Below are 23,308 nucleotides of genomic sequence, written 5' to 3' on the forward strand. Positions count from 1 at the left end.
CAGTTTCTCCACTTCTACATCTGCCTGACAAGGCCAATATGATCTTGGCTTAATCCCTCATCCAAAAGACAGCGCCCTGTCAGTACTTGCCAGGCTAGATATTTGCGATTTTTTATGACTTTTGTACTTTTGCTGTAAAAGGTCAAAATACTCATTCTATTGAAGTAAGAAAAGGGACTGGTTTGCAGGACCTCACATAATGGCATCAGAAATGCTCTGATGGGATATGGGTGGTTGACAATGATTATTTCATCTACAAACTTTGAGATTCCACACTGAGCACGATCAGTACTGAGTAATTTTCAGCACAGCAGGTCAGGCAGCATCCGAGGGGCAGGAGAGTCGGCATTTTGAGCATAAGATCTTCATCATGAATGTATAAGATCCTATGGTACAATTTCAAAGAGGAGTTATGCCCGGTGACCTGGCCAATATTTCTCTCAATCAGCATTAAATAAACTACTTATTATTTTGCTATCCGTGGGAGCTTGGTGTGCACAAGTTAGCTGTCGGAGTTGTTGTGTTACAACAATGACCATGCTTCGAAATACCCCTTTGTCTGTAGAACAATTTCACCTTCTGCATTTCCACTCATTCAATTGCATAGTGTAAACGAGAAAGTTTACACTGATTAAATCAGACAGAGTTTTAAAGTGTAGTTTATTTTTAGAAACTTTATTATAGGAGATACTCTCTAGGATATTTAATAGTGGTAATATGATGTGGATTAGGTAATACATTTAAGAACTGATTCATCACAAAAATAATCAATTTAACCACTGTCCATCCACTACTGTTGAATAACTTGATGTTCAATTTTTCTTTAAGAACTACATAATATCTTCTAGAAAGACTGAGGTATGGTAGCTGGTTACCTTGCAAGGTCAAAAATGAACCTATTGATAGTGTGACTTTTAATGTTCTTTTGTTCAAATGTTTCAGCTCCAGTGAGACCTGATCATGAGGGTATTTAAATGTGAGTTATCAAGCGATGAGTGTGCCCAGTGACCTTTTTCCAACACACCTGCCTCTGAACTGCCAAAACATTCATCAATATGTGCTTCGCCTTTCCACCAACAACCCAACTCTTCATTATCTACCTGAGTGGCAGTCAGTCAAACCACCACTTCACCCTCATTTTTTATAACTGCAAAATTCAAGTGAAAATGGAAAACAACACCACTTGTAAGTACAAAAGCATGTTTAACACAACTAAATATATCAAAGCGATTCACGGGAATGGAATGAAATAAAATATGATTCTGAATCGCAGAAGGAGTTATTAGATCAACAAAAAGGTTTTTTTGGGTCAAACATTGCTGCCAGTTTGATATAGTCCAAGTGCTTCCCTATATATGAGCTCACACAACATATAACAAAGACTGGATTATATTGAGGCAAATGTCTTCAAGTTTATTAACAACACTAACTATTTACACTTGTATGATATTTCAAATTTACACAGGTTGTTTACTGACTATTACTTGTATATTACATATACACATAAATAATTGACTGACTGAACACACTACGCTGACTCCATTGCACTGAGAGTGATTGAAAACAAGGACTGTTATACTAGAGTGACACATGTTGCGATGTTAAGTAACTCCCTTAAAGATACACTGACTGTCTGGTTTGGAATCATTAACACATCAAATGTTAAAGGAGATAACGAGCGATAGCGGGGTGGAGGAAATATATTCCAGATTTTGAGCCCCACAGCCATTAATTTAAAGCGCTTAATGCCCAACATGTACCAGAGTCCAGAATTAGATGACAGTAGTTAGTTCAGAGGGTTTTGGGTTTGGAGGAATTTAGCTAGGGAGAGGTCAGGCATGGAGGGATATGAAACAGGAAGCAGATGCTCAGATTAACACGATACCTGATCAAGAGCCTTATACAATGCTTGCAGATTGCTAATCTTTCTGCGGTGGTCTTGGGATCTCCAGGAGTTCAACAATGACCTTCATGGCATTGCTGCAAGCAAAACATGGGGTAGAAATCACCCAAAAGTATTTTGAAAGCATTTTTTTCCTCATTTGCTCTGAATTATTTTAATTCTCCTTATGAAACTACAGAGAGATGATAATTTGGCTTACTGTTATCCAACTGAATAATGAAGAGTTGGCTGGCTTTCAAACTTGTGACTGTAAAGGGAGTTGAATCTTTACTCTGGGTGTAGCTAATGAGTGTACCCTGTGTGAGGTCAATGGAGTAGAAGATAAAATAGGTTCCTGGCCTGAACCCACTATGCTTCAGCTGAGCACAATGGGAGCGTAAGAGGATCCAGAGACAATCACCAAACCTTAAACAGCAGGAGAGAGGGGAAAGGAGCGAATGTCACAGATAGCTAAGAGTTAATTGGTTGTTGTGAAATTACTGTTCAACACTGTTCAAATTTCCAAGAGTTTTGTTTTCAAGAGTTTTTGTTTTAAATTACAAAGAATGTTGTACTTTCTGCAAATCTTCAGTTTTACTTAATATTACTACAAAATGGTAAAATTAAGTTACAGTAGGGCAGCTTGACCAAGTGGAATGCCTATATGCAGGAAATGTCATCAGCTACACAAAGTTAAACTCTGGGTCTTCAGACCTCGAGCAGTGGCTAGACTCAAATTGTAATCTGTGTGAATGTCAGTGTATACTTCCAAAAGGACATTGACAAGTTGGTGTAATGGGCTGATGGGTAGCAGATGAAGTCCAAAGCAGAAAAGTATGAAGTGATATGGTTTGCTACAAAGTACATGGAGAAAGTATAAAGTAAAAGTTTACTATTCCAAAGGGTGTGCAGGAGCGGAGAGAGCTGGATGCATGTATATGTAAACCATTAAAGATAGCAGAATAGGTACATAGAACAGTTGATAAAGCATCGATTCCCCTAGGCTGCATAAGTAAGTGCATATTGTTCATGAACAGGAAGGCTCTGGTGAACTGATAGAAAACACCGTTTTGGGGCAAAACTTACACACCTAATGGTAAGGTCTTGAGGAGTGTTGCCAAACAAAGAGACCTTGGGACGCAGATTCATAGTTTCTTGAAAGTAGAGTCACAGGTAGACAGGTTTGTGAAGAAGACATTTGCCTTTATTGGTCAGTGCTGAGAGTATAGGAGTTGAGAGATCATGTTGCAACTGTACAGGAGATTGGTTAGGCCACTTTTAGAATGCTGCATTCAATTCTGGTCTCCCTGCTATAGGAAAGACATTGTTAAACTTGAAATGATTCAGAATACATTTACAAGGGTTTTGCCATAGTTGGAGGGTTTAAACGATAGGGAGAGGCTGAATAGGCTGGGTCTGTTTTCTCTGGAGTGTCAGAGGCTAAGGGGTGATCTTAGAATCCTTACAGTGTGGAAACAAGCCCTTCGGTCAAAAAAGTCCAGACCGACCCTCTGAAGAGCATTCCCCTACCCTATTACTCTACATTTACCCCTGACAAATGCACCTAGTCTACACATCCTTGAACACTATCGGCAATTTAGCATGGTCAATTCATCTAACCTGCACATCTTTGGATTGTGGGAGGAAACCAGAGCACGTGGATGAAAACCACACAGACACAGGGAGAATGTGCAAACTCCATACAGACAGTTGCCCGAGGCTGGAATCGAACCCAGCCAAAGGGCCAAAGGCTGGCAAATGTGACTAGATTAATTTTGAATATCTGGTCGGCCTGGACGAGTTGGTCCGAAGGGTCTGTTTCCGTGCAGGTCATCTCTGTGACTCTATGACCTCACAGAGAGTACTGTGCTGAGTTTGGGTCCCCACTATCAGAAGAATGTGAATTCATTGACAGAATATAAAGTTTTACAAGAGTGGTTCTAGCGATGGAAAACTTCAGTTATGAGGAAAAATTGGAGAGGTTGAGAGTATTTTTCATGGAGAGGAGAATGCTAATAAGAGATTTGATAGATGTTTTCAAAGAAATTATGTGGTGAAAACTGGATAGAGTGGATAGGGAGAAACCGTTCTCATTTGCAAATGGCTCAAGGGCCAGACAGCACAGTTTCAAAGTGTTTTGCAAAAGACTGAGTGAGGAAAAACATTTTTCTCAAAGCAAGTAGTTACAGTCTGGAATGCATTACCTGGAAATGTAGTGGAGACAGATTCAAATGAGGCACTCGAGAGGGCATCAGATGGTTATTTACACAGAAACAGTGTTCAAAGAAAAGACAGAAGGCTGGCACTGAGCTAAAATACTCAGTACAGACACATGGACCAGAATTGCCTCATGCTGTACTGAAACATTTCTGTGATAATCACTCTATAAACTCTGAGCTTCTTGAGATAGTAACTCTTAGGTTTCAACACTTATATTGTCCAAGTTTAATTCCCCACCAAGTTCCAAAAATGGAAAAGGAAATGGGGTTTCTTCTGTCAATATATGGACAGCAAACACTGGGCATAGCAAACAGTCTGAAGTGCCATTTAGATAAAAGATGGCAAATGTTTTGCAATGGTGACCCCACTGTGACCTGAAGTGCATTGCAGGACTCCTGTTTCCTTGGTGTCCCGCTCACATCCTCTACCAGGCAGGGCTAATATAGAGACATGATGGGAAGACAGCAGAGTCACAGAAGCAAAGTGACTGCCCCCATTTCAACTACCAGCCTTGTGAGACTGTCTCAATCAGTTCCTGCCAGGCAGGAGTTAAAACCAGAGTGCAGAACAAATCCATACTGCCCTTTTAAAGTGAGAGCGAGGAGGTTGACTTTTTAAATAGACACCTATACAAACAGCCACAGCATCTCTGCTACTCTTTTTCTGTCATTCCATTTGGAAACCTTTCCTTTCCCTTACAGAACTGGAGCCAAGAACCTTACTTAAGAGTGTCTATGTTAACCAAACATTCTTCAGACACTTCAAACAGTCTTGTAACCAAGAGCAAAAAAATGTTTATAATGCAAATAAATAGCTTGTAAATCATTAGTTAACAGCCGCTTGGCAACTCAATTCCTATTCACAGCTGTAAGACCCCTGGCTTCAGAATTCATTCATTCAGAAAGTGAGGAACTGAATGGTTAAGGCAGCCATCAGTATGACCAACTATACACTTCATCCACAAAGGTTCTGCAGAGCTCTTGTATGGTGTTTGAAAACTAAAGCACTGGTAAGTTACCCAATGCAGTTGCTAATGTAACAAACTGCAGATTCCTGGACAGAACTGTTTAAGCAGATTTAAGAAAATGTAATTAGAAACAGTTGGAAGTGACATAGTGGTAATGTCTTAGTAATTCAGACGAATAAGCCAAAACCCAAAGATAATGCTCTCGGGACACTGAATCCCATCATGCCAAGTGACAAAATACAAATTTAATGAAATAATCTGGGATTTAAAAATAGCCTAATGGTAACCACTGTCACTTGTAAAACCCCTGATTAGTGTCCTTTGGGGATGAAAATCTGCCATATTTACCTGGTCTGGCCTACATATGACTCTAGAACCATGGAAATGTGGCTTAATCCTAACTGACCAATGGAGAATTAGGGATAGACAACTAGTAACGCCCACATCCTATGCACAAAGAAGAAAAAATGCTAACGCTTCATATTCTATCTTTGCTCCTCTGCTGTTTAAGAAATTCAATGCAATGGAGTTACTTTTGAAGCTGATGGAATTGCACATGGTACTGAGCAAAGCCTGAAGATACCAGTGTGTTGCGATTCTGTTCCACATATCTGTCGTTCCAACTCCTCACTGGTGCTTTTCCAAATGCCCCTCTGTAACATGGTTACTGATTTCTACATTTTGTTCCTAATGGCTCTCCTGTCCAGGCTCTGAATGCGTGGTGATCTTCTGGGGGTATGGATCATTCCGAGTCCATCTATGGAATGCACTGGATGGACTGGTTAAAAAGAAATGAGCAGGAGGAGATCAGGGAAACTAGGCAGGGTTTGAAATTGGTAGCAGCATAAATTAATGTACCTATGGTTCCCATCTGACCACAGCCAGTATGCAAGAGTTCCAGACTTGACACAAACCCACAGAATTGCCACTGAAATCACGCTGGCAGCTTCTAATCTGGCGCAGTACGATACCTTGTCTTTTATACAGCGAAAGACGCAGGAAGATTTCAAAGCAAGAGAAAGTCCAACCATTGCGTCCATTCTAAATTGAAGCTTTGTTCACGGTGAGGTGGAATTGATGGGCCCAAAACTTAGTTCATGACACTTTAGATAAAAGGGAGAGATGCAGCAAAAGGAATTAAGGCAAAAGAAATGAGCAGGAATGTAACAGGAAAGCAAACGGGGAGTGAAACTGGTCTTTGGCAGCAGCACAAAACAGGTGATCAACAAATTGATAGCCTGTTTGGAAGAAAGGGGGTAAAAAAACAGACTGGTCTAAAATTTACTCAAAAAGAATCATGTCACACCAAGAGAGTAAACAGGATAATGTGGACTTTTTTTCCTGAAATGTTCACAATGAGGGAAGTAGGTTGCTGCCTTTCCTACTTGGGCTGGAATTTGGTGCACTGATGTCAGGCCATCTTTTAAAGAACTCACCTGAGTTCACAGAACAAAAATCTGCAGGGTGATCAAAAGGTGGGCACTCTATCAGAATACTGACAAGCAGCATAAACACAGACCGATCCCAAGGTTTCAGAACATAAGGGGCAAAATAATAGCCACTGAAGGCAAAATAGCGTAAGAGACCTCAAATTGACCCAAATATCTTAAATTCAAATCATATGTCAAACTCAAAATATTGCACATATTTCCACTGAATGAAACAAAAGTCATTTTTAGACCTCGGCTGAATAAGATAGACACCCAGACCCACGCAGACATCAAGCTTGACAGGGGACAGTTCAAAGTGGGAGCTCTCAATGTAGTTCTCAGCTGAACAATCAAGATATCAGCGCCTCCAACTTACTCCACGAGTTATGAATTGCCTTTTTTCTTCTTAACAGGAGTCAGGCCATTGCTCATTTTCAGCTCGGCATGCTGCACCTGTTAAAACAAACACATGTCACGTTCCACTTAGGTATCTCCAATCCTCGGTACGCTAGCTAATGGCTCCCTGAGGAAAGCCCAAAGGAAACTTCAGGAGGGTTCAAAGGTAATTAATCAGTTTCAAGGTCAGAAAGCATAGGCTATTAATTGCACACAGGAAGACTTGACTCATGTTTGGATTGTAGATGCAGATCTAAGTTACCTGCCTGTGGCCCGGCCTAATTTTGATGCAGCCTACAATATTTGGAAAAATCCACAGTTGGTCAGCAGTTTAAAACAATAGCTGCTATGTTCAATATCTGGGTTCAACATAACATCCCATTCTGTTAACCTGTCTTTGCTTTTTGTGGTCATGTTTTTCTCAATCTGTGCACTGAGCTTTTCTTCCAGTCACATGGATGTAACCTGGCTCACAGATCAGCCATAAGGGGAATCTGACCCCATACAGGAAGGGAAAGTCAGACTATCGGAACGGTTCGCAGTCATAGACTCATAGAGATGTAAAGAATGGAAACAGACTTTTCGGTCCATGCCAACCAGATATCCCAACCCAATCTAGTCCACCTGCCAGCACCTGCATCCCTCCAAACCCATCCAAATGCTTCTTAAATGTTGCAATTGTACCAGCCTCCACCATTTCCTCTGGCAGCTCATTCCATATATGTACCACCCTCTGCGTGAAAAGGTTGCCCCTTAGTCCCTTTTATATATTTCTCCTCTCACCCTAAACCTATACCCTCTAGTTCTGGACTCCCCGACCCACAGGGAAAAGACTTTGTCTATTTATCCTATCCATGCTCCTCATAATTTTGTAAATCTCTATAACGTCACCCCTCAGCCTCCGATGCTCCAGGAAAAACAGCCCCAGCCTGTTCAGCCTCTCCCCATAGCTCAAATCCTCCAAATCCATGTTGCAGGATGAGGTTGTACTTGGGGACTAATGTCAATTGAGGTATTAAGCTGTCTTTCTTTGTGACCCCAGTCTCAGACTAAACATTAAACTTTATTTAGAATGGGCTGGCCAGAATGGTTACATGGCACATTACCTCACTGACCTAAGATATAGTGCATTGTTGTCAAATGTGTTCAACTTGCACTTATCGGGACAAATGAAAGTCATCCTCATCCTCAATGATGGAAGAGCCAGCATATCAGTAAAAACACAAGGCTGAAGCAGTCACAACAGTCTACAGCCAGAAGTACCCAGTGGATGATCCATGTCGGCCTTCTCCAGAGGTCCCCAGCGTCACCGATGCCACTATTCACCCAATTCAATTCACTCCGTGGGAAATCAAGGAAAGGTTGGAGGTACTGGATACTACAAAAGCTATGAGTCCTGACAACTTTCTGGTTGTCAATAGTACTGAAGACTTGTGCTCCAGAACTCTTAGTCAAGTATAGTCCAGTATAGCTATAACACTGGTATCACCCCCACAATGCAGAAAATTACCCAAGTGTGTCCTGTACACAAAAAGCAGAACAAATCAAACCCAATCAATTGCTACACTATCGGTCTACTCTCAATCATCAGTAAAGTGATAGAAGGTCACATCAACAGTGCTATCAAGCAGCACCTGCTTAGCAATAACCTGCTCAGTGATGCCCAGTTTGGGTTCTGCCAGGGTCGCTCAACTCCTGACCTTATTATAGCCTTGGTTCAAACAGGGACAAAAGACCTGAATTCCAGAGGTGAGGGGAAAGTGACAGACATCAAGCCTGCATTTGACCATGTGTGGCATTAAGGAGCCCTGTCAAACTGAAATTAATAGAAATCAGAGGTAAAGCCTTCCAGTGCTTGGAGTCATACCTGGCATATTGGAAGATATTTATTATTGTTTGAGGTTAGTTATCTCAACTCTAGGTCATCTGTGCAGGAGTTCCTCAGGGTAGTGCCCTAGGCCCAACCATCTTCAGCTGCTTCATCAATGACCTTCCCTCCATCATAAGCTCAGAAGTGGAGATGTTTGCCAATGATTGTGTAATGTTCAGCAGCACTCACAACTGCTCCAAAAGTGAAGCTGTCCGTGTTCACATGCAATAACATAGAACATTACAGCGCAGTACAAGCCCTTGATGTTGTGCCACCCTATCATACTAATCTGAAGCCCATCTCACCTACACTATTCCATGTATGTCCATATGCCTGTCCAATGATGACTTAAATGCACTTAAACTTGGCAAATCTACTACCGTTGCAGGCAAAGCATTCCATACCTTTATTACTCTCTGAGTAAAGAAACTATCTCTGACATGTGTCTTATACCTATCTCCCCTCACTTTAAAGTTGTGTCCCCTTGTGTTTGCTGTCCCCATATTTGGAAAAAGGCTCTCCCTGTCCACCCTATCTAACCCTCTGATTATCTTGTATGTCTCTATTAAGTCACTTCTCAACATTCTTCTCTCTAACGAGAACAGCCTCTAGGCCCTCAGCCTTTTCTCGTGAGACATTCCTTCCATACCAGGCAACATCCTAGTAAATCTCCTCTGCACCCTTTCCAAGGCGTCCACATCTTTCTTATAATGCAGTGACCAGAACTGTACACAATACTCCAAGTGTGGCCGTACCAGAGCTTTGTACAGCTGCAGCATAACCTCCTGGTTCTGGAACTCAATCCCTCTATTAATAAAGGCCAAAACACTGTATGCCTTCTTAACAACCCTGTCAATCTGAGAGGCAACTTTCAGGGATCTGTGTACATGGACACCGAGATCTTGCTGCTCATCTGCACTCCCAAGAATCTTACCATAAGCCCAGTACTTTGCATTCCAATTACTCCGTCCAAAGTGTATCACCTCACACTTGTCCACATTAAACCCCATTTGCCACCTCTCAGCCCAGCTCTGTATCCTATCTATGTCTCTCTGCAACCTATTACATCCTTCATCACAGTCCACAATTCCACCGACCTTAGTGTCGTCCTCAAATTTACTAACCTACCCTTCTAAGCCCTCATCCAGGTCATTTATAAAAATGATGAACAGCAATGGACCCAACACCGACCCTTATGGTACGCCGCTAGTAACTGGACACTAAGATGAACATGTTCCATCAACTACAACCCTCTGTTTTCTTTCAGCAAGCCAATTACTGATCCAAACTGCTATATGTCCCACAATCCCATTCCTCCGCATTTTGTATAATAGCTTACTGTGGGGAACCTTATTGAACGCCTTGCTGAAATCCATATGCACCACATCAACCGGTTTACTCTTATCTACCTGTTTGGTCACTTTGTCAAGAAACTCAATAAGATTCATTAGGCACGACCTACCCTTCACAATACGTGCTGACTGTCTCTGATCAGATTATTCTTTTCTCGATGGTTATAAATCCCATCTCTTTAACCTTTTCCAACACTTTACCAACAACTGAAGTGAGACTCACTGGTCTGTAATTACCAGAGTTGTCTCTACTACCCTTTTTGAACATGGGAACCACATTTGCTATCCTCCAGTTCTCAGGCACTATTCCTGTAGACAATGATGATTTGAAGATCAATGCCAAAGGTTCAGCAATCTCTTCCCTTGCTTCCCAGAGGATCCTAAGCTATATATCCCATCTGGCCCAGGGGATTTGTCTATTTTCTAATACTTCAGTACTTCTAATACCTCTTCCTTGTGAACCGCAATCTCTTCTAGTCTAGATGCAAGTATCTCTGTATCTTCCTTGCCAACATTTTCATTTTCTATAGTGAACACTGTCGAAAAATATTTATTTATTGCTTCCCCTATCTCCTCTGACTCCACACACAACTTTCCACTATTATCCTTGATTGGCCCTAATTTAATTCTCGTCATTCTTTTATTCCTGACATACCTATGGAAAGCCTTACGGTTAACCCTGATCCTGGACAATATCCAGGCTTAGGCTGAGAAGTGACATTTAACATTCATGCCACATAAATGCCATGTCGACTCCAATAACAGACAACCTAACACCACCTCTTGACTTTCAATGCTGTTACCACCACTGAGTCCCCATTATCAACATTCTGGGGGGATACAATTGACCAGAAGTTCAACTGGAATCGCCATATAAACAGAGTGACTACAAGACCAGGTCAGAGGCTAGGAATACTGTGGCAAGTAACTCACCACCTGACTCCCCAAAGACTGTCTATCATCTACAAGACACAAGTCAGGAGTAGGATGGAATATTCTCCAAAGGCCTGGATGGGTGCTGCTCCAACAGCACTGAAGAAGCTTGACACCATCCAGGAAAAAGCAGCCCACTGACTGGTGTTACATCCTCAAGCAATCACCCCCCCCACCATCGACGTTTACTACGAAGCAGGAGTGTGCACTATCTACAAGGTACACTGTAGAAATTTGGCCAAGTTCCTTAGACAACATCTTCCAAACCCACAACCACTTCAATCTCGAAGGACAAGGGCAGCAGGTACATGGGAACACCGCCCTCTGCAAAATCCCCTCCAAGCCACTCCAATTCACTGGGAGACTGCAGCAGGCCGAGGACAGAGATGTCAGAGTAGGACAAAGGTGAGCAATTAAAATGAGAAACCACAGGAACCTCATGGTCTTGCATGTGGAGTGAATACAAGTATTGCACAAAAAGTGATCATCCAGTCTGAACGTGGTTTTCCCTGTGGGGAGGAGACCACACTGTGACCAAGTGTACTAAATTACGAGAAGGGCAAATAAACCACTACTTTGGAAGGAATGCCTAATACTTTGGATGGTGAGAGGGAAGCATGGAAAAGGTTGGGTTTGCATCTACTGCACTTGCATTGAAAGGTCACAGAGGAATGAGAGGGGCAGTTAGGGGTAACTGAGGAGCAGATCTGAATGAGGCCGAGGGAAGTGCCCCTTTGGAATGAAGAAGGGGATGGGCAAGATGCTTCCAATGGTGGCATCACTCAGGAGCTGGCTAACATGGTAGAACATCTACCCAATGAAAATGGAAGCTGGTGAGATGAAGGTTGAGAACAAGGGATTTGTTGATTGACTGATTTATTTATTTATTGTCACGTGTATTTATTATATGTATTTGTTACAAATGCAGTGATTAGTGTATAACATTGCCACTCTCTGGCACCATTTTAAAACACAGAAATGAACCAGACATAAGAGTATAAATGTAGAAAAACAGATGGGCTTCAGATTGGTTCCACACGTCAGCGCAACATTGAGGGCTGAAGGGCCTGTACTGAGCTGTAATGTTCTGTGCTCTATGTTCTGTCACAGCTCTTGTTAAGCCCTAAGGCTCTTCCACCCTGACTCTGAGACCACCACCAGCATGAAGCAGTCGGCCAGCCTTGAGACCCTTTGCTGTGCTGCCAAACTGTGTCGCTATGCCTCGGCGCCATCTTGCCTCCACCAAAAACGATGGCACCTTGAGATAGCACCAGGCCGATCTCGGAAATGCAGACGCTGCTGTAGCTGCCGGGCATTGGGCCCAAACTTGCCTCCCTCCCGCCACCGGGAACATGGACTTGACTCCCCACCCGAAAGGGAGGAAAAAAGGATAAGTGGACGGAGTGGATGGGCTCAGAGCTCACGAGCCTGAAATGCTTCCCTAGTACTCTGTGCTGGGCAGATATTAAGTTCCCACCCCTAACTGTCCTGGAAAAGGTGATGGTGAGCTGCCTTCCTGAACAGCCATAGTTCTCAGGACATACCCACAATGCTTTGAAGAAGGGAGCTTGACATCCAGTGAGTGTGAAGGAACAGTGATATCATTCCAGCTCAGATTGGTGTGTGGATTGGATGGCACCCTCCAGGTACTGGTGCTCCCATGCATCTGTTGCCTTATCCTTTGATGTAGAGGCTGTGGGTTTGGCGGGTCCTGTCAGAGGAGCATTGGTGAGCTATGTGAATCCACCTTGTTGATACTACACACTGCAGCCACTGTAGGTAGATGGTGAAGGGAGTGAATGTTGGCGGAGGGAGGTGAGTTTGAGCCCAATGCCTGGCAGCTTCAGCAGCGTCTGCATTTCCGAAATCGGCCCAGTGTGGAGTCAAGGTGGCATCGTTGTTGGTAGAGGCAAGATGGCACCAAAGAATAGCGACACAGTTTGGCGGCACAGCAAAGTGTCTCAAGGCTGGCTAACTGCTTTGTGTTGGAAGTGGTCTCAGTGTCAGGGTGGAAGAGCCCCAGATCCAGGCCCAGGACTAAGCACTTAACAAGGGCTGTGATAGAGCATAGAGCACAGAAAATTACAGCGCAGACAGACCCTTCGCCCCTCGATGTTGCACTGACCTGTGGAACCAATCTGAATGTTGAAGGTGGTGGTTGTGGTATCGATCAAGAGGGCTGCTTTGTCCTGGATGATGTCAAGCGTCTTGAGTGTTGTTGGAGCTGCAATCATCCAGGCAAGCAGAGAGTATTCCATCATACTCCGACTTGTGCCTTGGAGATGGTGAGCTGGCTTTAAAGAGTTAGGAGGTGGCCTGCCATAGAATTCTCAGCTTGAGTATTCGTATGGCTGGTCCAGCCCAGAGTCTAGTCAATGGTAACTCCCAGGATATTGACAGTGGGAGATTTAGTGATGGCAATGGCATTGAACACAAATGGGACCTTGTGTGCATAAGGACAAGTCTTCCCTTATGTGATAACAGTAAATAATTTACTGCCTGTATTCATTTGGAACATCTGGAAATTGTGAAAGGCACTATATAAATGCAAGTGCTTGCTTCAGAGTATTCTTTGCACAATACTATTGATTTCGGTCTGTAGGCCTAAATAGTTGACTGACAGCCTGTCAGACAAATTGACTGAGGACATGAAGCTGCAGGCTAAGTGCACCTGAAACATACACAAAATCTATAGACTTCAATAATTGAAGAAGATGTGTTGCAAGAAATGGGCTGTATTACAGAGATATAATTGCTCCTTTACTGTTTCAGTGGGACATTGTCTTCAAATACAGATCAATTTATTTTTTTTTTAAGTAAATATGCAACAAGATAAATGACCTTTGGCATGAGCCACAGCCACAAATGGAGAGTTGCTGACCCTGCCAGTCAGGAATCTAAAGGGCAAGTTGGACAGTTTCTTGTACTCTCTCGCTCCCTTCCACCTTCAGCCTCAGCCCTGAATTATAAGACCATGTGATGTGGGCCATTCTGCCCATCATCTCTGCTCTGCTGTTCAATGGGATCATTGCTGATCCGATAAACCACAACCAGGCTTTCTTGCCTTACCCTCAAATTATAACAGCATGAGAAGGAAACATTCATCGGGACTGAAATTACTTCCAACAAAATTGTGAAAAAGACATTTTTTATTTATTTATGAGATGTGGGTATTGCTGGTTTTATTGCCCATCCCTGATTGTCCTAGAGAAGGTGAATGCCTGGGGCATAGGGACATCCTTATGGATGTTCGAGAGGGAGTTCCAAGATTGCGACCCAGTGGCAGTGAAAGAATGGCGATATAGTTCCAAGTCAGGATGATGAGCTTTTTGGAGGGGTAATTGCAGGGTGCATCTGCTCCACTTGTATTTCTGGTAATGGAGGTTGAAGGTTTTGGAAAGTGCTGTCACGAGAGCTTTGAGGAGTTAGTGCAGTGCATCAGTATCGATGCAACACTCTGCTGTTACAATGAGTGCGTGGGGAAGCGAGAGAATGTTAAAGGTGCAGGATGTGTTGGCCCTATTATAAGAAGGATATTAACAAGCTGGAGAGATTTCAGATTTCCAGCATGTTGCTGGGAATGGATGGTTCGAGTTATAGGCTGGGACTTTTTTCACTGGAGGGTTAAGAGGTTGAAGGGTGACCATAGAGGTTTATAAAATAATGAGGGGTATAGATAAGATTCCCTACAGTGTGGAAACAGGCTCTTCGGCCCAACAAGTCCACACTGACCCTCCGAACAGTAACCCACCCAGGCCCATCTCCCTCTGACTAATGCACCTAACATTATTGGCAATTTAGCATGGCCAATTCACCTGATCTGCACATCTTCAGACTGTGGGAGGAAACCAGAGCACCCGGAGGAAACCCACACAGACACAGGGAGAACATTGTGGGCGGCACAGTGGCTAGCACTGCTGCCTCACAGCGCCAGAGACCCAGGTTCATTTCCCGACTCTGGCGGGTTTGCACATTCTCCCCGTGTCTGCGTGGGTTTCCTCCGGGTGCTCCGGTTTCCTCCCACAGTCCAAAGATGTGCAGATCAGGTGAATTGGCCATGCTAAATTGCCCATAGTGTTAGGTAAAAGGGGTAAATGTAGGGGTATGGGTGGGTTGCGCTTCGGCGGGTCAGTGTGGACTTGTTGGGCCGAAGGGCCTGTTTCCACACTGTAAGTAATCTAATCTAAATGCAAACTCCACATAAACAGTCACCCCCAGGCTGGAATCGAACCCGGGTCCCTAGCACTGTGAGACAGCAGTGCTGACCACTGAGCCACTGTGCCATCCCATAGGGTGAATGGCAGGTATCTTTTCCCAGGATGGGTGATTAACGGGGCATATTTTTAAGGTTAGAGGAGGCAGATTTAAAAATGGCATGGGGGCAACTTTCTTACACAGGGGTGGTTCATGTGAACTTCCAGTGGAAGTGGTGGAGTCAGGCACAGTTACAACGTTTAAAATACATTTGGATGTGGACATAAATAAGGGATGTTTGGAGGGATATGGGCCAAGTGCAGGGAGCTAAGACTAGTTTAGTTTGGGATTAAACTTGGCATAGACTGGTTGTACCTCAGGGTCTGTTTCTGTTCTGTATGACTCTTTGACTCTACGTGGTGTCAATCTGCACCAAGTTGCACAGTTACTATCCAAGAATATTTGGGTCTCGGCCATCTCTGGCGAGATATCACATTCATTGAACGGGTGATGACAGGAAAGTTGGAGGTAGCACCGACCGATTGACAGCAGCATGTGATTTACATTGCTGGCACCTTTCCAGTCAGGTTGAAAATGGGGAATTTACTCACAGTCAGTTTTCCTTGATTTACCGCTGATGTTTTAGCCACAAATTTGAACGTCAAATCTAAAAAAAAATCAACCCTTCAACCTCCACATCTGTGGGTGGCGATGACGAAGGAAAGGAAGATGGAGTTCAATTGTAATGCTCCAGCCACATTATTCGTTTAATTGGATTATTCCACAAGAGTATCTATTTATGAATTATATTGACAGGTTTGTACATTTTAGAATAGCTTGCTAAGTATTGTTAAGTCTTTGGCAGGTTACCAATCTATCATGACAAATTAGGCATTTCACAACTGTTTATTAAAAGAATGTGAAGGGGCCAGTGTTGGACTGGGGTGGACAAGGTCAGAAGTCACACAATGCCAGGTTACAGTCCAATAAGTTTATTTGAAATCACAAGCTTTCAAAGTGCTGCTCCTTCGTCAGGTGAAGTGACTTCATTTGACAAAGGAGCAGTGCTCCGAAAGCTTGTGATTTCAAACAAACTTGTTGGATAATAACCTGGTGTCGTGTGACTTCTGACTTTGCATATTAACCCGGCCATGAAGTAGGTTATCATCATTGGGTTTTGTGCTAGATATTCTCTGGGATTCCACATCACACAAAGATATTTGGACAGGTACATGGATAGGAAAAGTTTAGAGGGATATGGGCCAAATACAGGCAAATGGGACTAGTTGAGTTAGGAAATCTGGTTTGCATGGATGGGTTGGGCTGAATGGTCTGTTTCCATGCCGCATAACTTTATGACCAATCATTCCTACTGATCCAACCTCCTTGGCTACTTAGGAGGGATGCTGACCTATTGATAACATCATGAAACTAATTAGGGATGCAGGCTAAATCTCAGGCAAGATGGCAGCATTTCAATTTTGTAAAACTCTGGAATTGAAAGCTACTCTCATTATTGACAGCTTTAAACTATCACTGATTGTTTTAAACACCCATCTGATCCACTAATGTCCTTTCAGGAAGAAAGTGTGCTGTCCTTATCTGGTCTGGCCTATATGTGACTCCTGACCCATAATGTAATGGACTCTCGAGTGCTCTCTGAAAGGGCCACTCAGTTCAAGAGTAATGAGGGATGGTGGCAAATCCTGCCTGGCCAGTGATCCCATCAAAGAATTCAAAAACTCAAGTAAGTGGAAAGAGGTGTATTTTAAGATAAGGCTTGAAACTGTACATGACGATCTGATGCTGTTTATTGATTCAGATTATTACAAGGATCAACCCACAGTCCAGGTTGTGGCTGGTGTATTAAAATTTAATCAAAAGGGCCACGTCGAAAACTACAAGATGAAATAATGAACACTCCAGCACTACAAATGAAAGCCCTAAATAGCAGAACTAGTATTGTTATTAATCTAAGTTCATGAGCTTTCAATTTCTATTTTTTGAAAAAAAATTGTTCCTTGGATATGGGCTTGCTAAGCTAGCATTTATTGCCCTCGAGCTAATTGGTTTATGAAGCTATTCTAGGTGGAGTGGAGAGTCAACCATATTACTGTAGTTTCGCATTCACCTGTAGGTCCAACCAGCTCAGAATGATAACTTTTGTTGCCTAAAGGACATTAATGAACCAGATTTGATTTATTATTGTCACAAGTACCTAGGCACAGTGAAAGTTTTGCTTTGCATACAATACAGGCAGATCATATCATACAAAGTGCGTAAGGGTAATAGAACAGAGCGAGGAAAATAATGTTACGGTTGCAGAGAAGGTGCACAAAGGGCAGGATCAACATTAAATTTTAAATCTGAGAGGTCCATTCAGAATCTAATAACAGTGGGGAAGAAACTCTTTTTGAATCTGTTGCTAATGTGTTTAATGGCTATTTATGAAAATTGGCTGCAGTTACCTGATTGTAACTATATTCACTTTTAAGTCCAGACTTTTTTACTGATGTCAGATTTCCCATCTGCTGTTGTGGGATCTGAACCCATATCCCAAGAATATTAGTCGAGGATTTTGGATTATTGTTAGTCCAATGATTCGTAGATTTACAGACCAAATAAATCATCATTGTGAGTTTCAAAGCAATCAAGGCCAATATGAACTGCTGCTCCAATTGCAGCACTTTTGAGTGTTGATTTGGACTCCATGGAGGTCCCAGACCCAGTTGAGCATCTCTGTTATTCAAGGTTGTCAGTTGCTGCTAAATCTCACTATTGGCTGTAGAGAGCTGGATAATTGAGAAACCACTATAAAAAACACATGAGGGCTAGGCTTACAGATAAACTGTGAGATGGAAAGTAAGAGAAGGTACAAAATGGTCAAAAATTAGTTTCAGACAAGGGAACAGAGAGAGAGAGAGAAAAAAGGAGTTTTGAGAAGATTTGTAGCTCAGGTAGAGGTTCTAGCTGTAAGTCTGCTCGCTGAACTGGAATAGGTGCAGAAAAGGCAAACATAACAGAGGGAAATGATAACAAAGAAAGAGTGAGAAATAGGACATAGGCAAAAACTCAATAGGTTAAAAAAGATGACAAAAAAATATTCAGACCACTTTTATTCGGTATTGAGGGAAGTGGCATTCTGTTTGTCAGATCACAGTGAAAATAGTCTGGCTGTGCCATTGAGAAGCAGAGTACACGACCTGAAAAGGTGGCCAATGATTTAAGACTGAAATTGAGGATTTTCTTCACTCAGAAAGTAGAAAATCTTTGGAATTCTCTACCACTGAGAGAATTACTGTCTTGAACCTATTCAATAACTGAGCTTCCACATTCTGTGGCTGTGTAAGATCAGTCATTGAGTAAGCTCAAGGCAGAAGTTGACAGATTGCTCGATACTAAACAAGGGACATAGGGATACTGAAGGAATTTGGTGCGGGCTGGATGGACAGCCATGATCTAAAGTGGTGGGGCAGGCTCGGAGGACTGAATGGCTTACTCCTGCTCCTTTGTTATGAAGGAAGGAAGCGGGGAGACACAAGGAGATGGGCTCATGGGTTTCTTGTCATCAACATTGTTTCCAGACAAAAAAACACAGTTGCTTCCTGAGCTTAATTCAACATTAAAATGTGGTCTTCTCCAATCTGCCTTAGCCCTGGTGACAATGGCGCTGGTCCCCAATGGGAGAATGCACGATTTATACAATCAATGACTGAAAGAATTCCTTCTCGTTGTTGCCAACAGTGATTTAGTTTCTCTGACAGCACCTGAAAACTATCAGCAACTTGGATCATTTGAAGAAAAGACTACAAGAGATTTAACATTCCCAAGAGGATTTGCGCACACAATGACTAACAGCGAGATGTGATTTTGGTGGTGATGTGCTCATTGATTCTGGCTTTATCAAACTTGAACAAACTATTGGCGGCGCAGTGGCTCAGTAGTTAGCACTGCTGCGTCATAGAGCCAGTGATCGTTGCTCGATTCCACCCTCCGGTAATTGTCCCTGTGTCTGCGTGGGTTTCCTCTGGTTGCTCCAGTTTCCTCCCACTGTCCAAAGATGTGCATGTTAGGTGGACTGGCAATGCTAAATTGCCTATAGAGTCCAGGGATGAGCAGGTGAGGTGGGTTAGCCTTTGGAAATGCAGGGTTACAGGGATAGGGTAGAGAGGGTTGATCACAGAGGGCCGATGTGGAGTCAATGGGCCGAATGGCCTGCTTTCACACTGGATTTCTTGGATTGTGATCCTTGACCAAAGATCTATTTCCTCTAAAATCCGCAGGTAGCCCAACATTCCACCGGAACAGGCACTGAAACAGGACAGCTACATTTGCTGGAAATCCAAAGTGAAAATGCCTCAGAGAGCAATAATCAAGTTATTCAGTAACAGGATTATTAAAGCAAGTTCAAATCCCTTTAGGGCAGTTAACGAATTTTACCTCGGTGAAACTAGTCCAATAGCATCCTTTTGATAAAGAAACCTACCATTTTTACCCAGTCTGTCCTATCTTCAGTTCCATATCAGCATGGTTAATTTTTAACAGTCCTCTGAAATGGTCTAATGAAACCTTCAGCTCAGGGCATAGGGACAGACCAGAAATGCTGGCCTTCCCAGTGGCACACAGTTCCCAAGAATGCACATTTAAAAAAATACTCCTACCTTTTGGACATCTGATGGAATTCTGGAGAGGAAGTTAAGCAGCTCGTTATTATCGATGGCGTATGGATTTCTTAGCTTCTTCGTGAATTTGTGTATGCCTGTCAACAGAATTAAATTTTTTTCGTAAAAAATGCATCGAGACAGAAGGAACAGTTTTGCAAGTGAAAATTAGTGAGAAAACAATTACAAAGCAGCAGTCACACATGTGTGCCAGCACTCATGTCTCAACCTTATTACCACTCCCTGTTCTGTCATCTGGGTTCATTAACAAATACCCTCTTTATATAAAATCTCATTTTCTTCAATTGCAAAATCCATTACAAAAGCAACAGCAGGAGAGTCCTCACCTCTCCCATAAGATAAGATTAGTGTTTGGTCTCTGCATTTCAAATGGGAGTTTATGAACAGCACATTTCTATGGTATGTGCTGAGCCACTCCAGAATACTCCAGTGGGCTTCAGACTCCCTCTGACCTCAGCATGTTCAGTCCTGCTGCCTTCACACGTAAACAGCGCTGGAGAATTTTTTATTTTCATAAAATAAACGTCTGTTGGTCGCCTTAATGCTCAAGACTCCAAGCGAGTCTCGACAAGCTGAAGCGTCAGCAGTTTTGACAGCAAATAGGTAACCAGGTCCAACTGGGGCTCATCTGGCTGAGAGCATGTCCAACTGAGGGAGGCGTAACAGCGATTTCCATTTAAATGCAAAAATATCAACATATAAATAAAATCACCCATACACTTGCAACATCTTTAAATATATACCTGCACTGAAACATATCTGAATAGAAACAACAGTTTTTATTCGGCACACACCTCAGTAACCTTGACTGTGAATTAAAGGGGCTGGAAGTTTCCTTCAGGTTTACAGTTTAAAAGATTTGGAGGCTAAATTTTCATTTTCAGCTGTTTATCGGTGTGGGCCATTGAATTCAGGACTTTTACTTTAACAATGGCTTCACTTTACTTTATTAATCTGCTGACGGATTAAAAGCACATCTGTCTTTAAGGTTTAAACATGGAATGCACAAAAAGTTCAGACATCCTGTGTGACAGTGTTCCTTTGTGGTTATTTTGTTTTTGATGGTCTCACTACTTCGACGAGCCTGCCAACTCTGTGCGGCTGTGTGAGGACGAAGTGATTAGAGCGAATTGCTTTCAAATGTAGACAGCCTTTAGTGCAGTATCACATTCGCGTGAAATGCAATATCAAATTTCATTGCATTCAAGGAGCGTTAACAATCCAAACAAAGGCTTTCCTCATTAACCGCATCCGACCGCAGTGGTAGATTCAAAAATGGAGTGTTTCCTGACATTATGGCTTCAAAATATCTCTCGTGTAGATTCCTATGCACAAGGGTGCTGGGTGAATATTACCAGCATGGCTCCTGCATTGATAGAGATCACACACTGGTGACTAACTGGGCTAAGGTCTAATTATGTCCTATTTACATGCAGGTTTCAATCTGATAAAAACCAACAACACAGTTGAAATGCCTTCATAAACAATACAGTATCCAGATGGGGAGGGGGGGGGGGGGCACCCTTATCACGTAAGCGTTGTGTGGTAGTCTTATGCAACCTCGTGATATTTAAATAGAAAACCTACCTGTCATTTTTAATGGGGAGTCATAATGGTTTGAGAGACAGCTTATAGTTTGCCCCAGTACTATTCACCCAGCACCCTTGTGCATGGGACTCTACACTGGGGATATTTTTAAAACACAGCAGTTTTAACAGAGTGGGAGGTGATGAATCCTTATTTTTAAATTTGTTTTAACACATAAACCTGTAATTATCAAGCTCATTGTTTCTGTAGTAGGTCATTGATCATGGAAACATCATAGCTCAGCACTGGAGAAATGATGGGCCGTAGGACAGGGGAACGTTTAGGTTTACCTGGGCAAGAGGGAGGAAGTGGAGTGGACGCAGTGTACGGAAAATCTTTTCCCATTCTTTTCAAAACGTTCCCTCATGAAGTTAAGGGTTCTCAATGTCTCCAAAGTGCTGTCAACCGTGATCCTTTACAAATCACCATGAAAACTGTGGGGGAGTAAGCCAGTCATCTACACAATGGAACAGGCCAAGTATGGTCTCGCAACCTGAAACAACCTACACTCTTAGAAGGTGCTAGTCAAAATCTGAAAGCTCAGGAATTGGGTCAAGAATTCTGGAATCAGGTACCACTTGCGATTTACAAACATGCTCCTGAGTCAAACAGCACTGGGTGCAAACCTGGTCCAGAATCTTGTATTTATAAAGTTGCTACATTTAAAGATTATCATGCTTCTATGTACAATACAACGTGCAAAGACAAATATATCAAACAATTCAGCTTTGGAGTTTGAAACGTACTGGTTTGACATAGCACATGGCTGAAAGCGCTTTCCCCTTGTCTGAAAATTAATGACTGAACTAAACTGGCCGAGGGTGATGTTAGGAAGCACTTGTTCACTTTGAAACAAGATAATTATATTGAGGCTGTTGTCAGACAAAATGGGCTGCATGTTCTGAGGAGTGGCAATCACAGTCAGACTGCCAGCCTACTCCTCCTTTATCATGTTAAGAGCGACCTCCTCATTTCTGGTAGAAAATTCCAGTTGCAGTTCCTGCAGAAATGAGGGGACTACCTTAAATCCAACTGCGCCCTGGTTGTGCATGATAGTCAGAGAAAGAGAAACCATGCCCTTTCCCTCCATGGAGTAGCTGCATTCTGATTGAAATGGCCTGCAGCACAGAGAGCTCCTGTAAAAGGGTAAGTACCATAGAATCCTCAGTGTAGAAGCAGGTCATTTGGCCCATACCAACCCATTATCCCTGTATTTCCCAATCCATCTAACCCAACTAGCCTTGGAAACTATGGGCAATTTAGCATGGCTAATCTATCTAACCTATATAGTTTGGACTGTGGGAAAAAAAACAGAGCATCCAGGATAAACCCACACAGACACAGGGAGAATATTCAAACTCCACACAGACAGGTAGTCGCCCGAGGGTGGAATTGAACCCGGGTCCCTGGCGCTGTGAGGCAACAGGGTTAACCACTACGCCACTGGGCCTGTCAAGTGTGAGGTTACGGTGCCAGTTGGGAAGGATGGGGGAGAGAAGTCAACTGAGGCATTCAAGACTGCAGTAAATGGTTATTTAAATGGAAGGAATATTCAGGGCCTATGGGAAAAAGACAGGAGAATGTGACAAAATGCTCATTCAGAAAGCTGGTGCAGATGTGATAGATCAAATGGTTCTATGTCATAACATGTCTGAAATTCTGCCTAAGTGGACTCTTGGATCCAATAATGCTCCCTTGAGTCTATCTCAAAATATGCCCTAGGTCAATTCTTAATATTTCTGACACCCACCCCTATTCCAAAGTAAGGGAATGAGCTTGCCATGGATGTGAAATA

At 42.8% G+C, this 23,308-nt stretch overlaps 1 protein-coding gene across 3 annotated transcripts in view; it reads right to left on the reverse strand.

Moving 5' to 3' along the window:
- Positions 1–531: 531 nt before the first annotated feature.
- LOC132834373 (multiple C2 and transmembrane domain-containing protein 2-like) overlaps positions 532–23,308 on the reverse strand; it is a 521,106-nt gene continuing 498,329 nt past the window's right edge. Inside the window, exons 22-24 of one of the 3 annotated variants that reach the window (XM_060853214.1) lie at positions 19,906–20,003; positions 6,876–6,952; positions 532–1,980 (exon numbers count right to left, since the gene is read on the reverse strand). In XM_060853214.1, coding sequence (XP_060709197.1) covers positions 6,884–6,952; positions 19,906–20,003 — 167 coding nt within the window. In that variant the 3' untranslated portion in view covers positions 532–1,980; positions 6,876–6,883. Of the gene's footprint in view, positions 6,953–19,905; positions 20,004–23,308 lie in introns of all 3 variants that reach the window. The other 2 variants (XM_060853212.1, XM_060853211.1) reach the window with 2 other exon arrangements.

This window comes from Hemiscyllium ocellatum, chromosome 39, assembly GCF_020745735.1.
Source record: "Hemiscyllium ocellatum isolate sHemOce1 chromosome 39, sHemOce1.pat.X.cur, whole genome shotgun sequence".
NCBI classification, from domain to species: Eukaryota; Metazoa; Chordata; class Chondrichthyes; order Orectolobiformes; family Hemiscylliidae; genus Hemiscyllium; species Hemiscyllium ocellatum.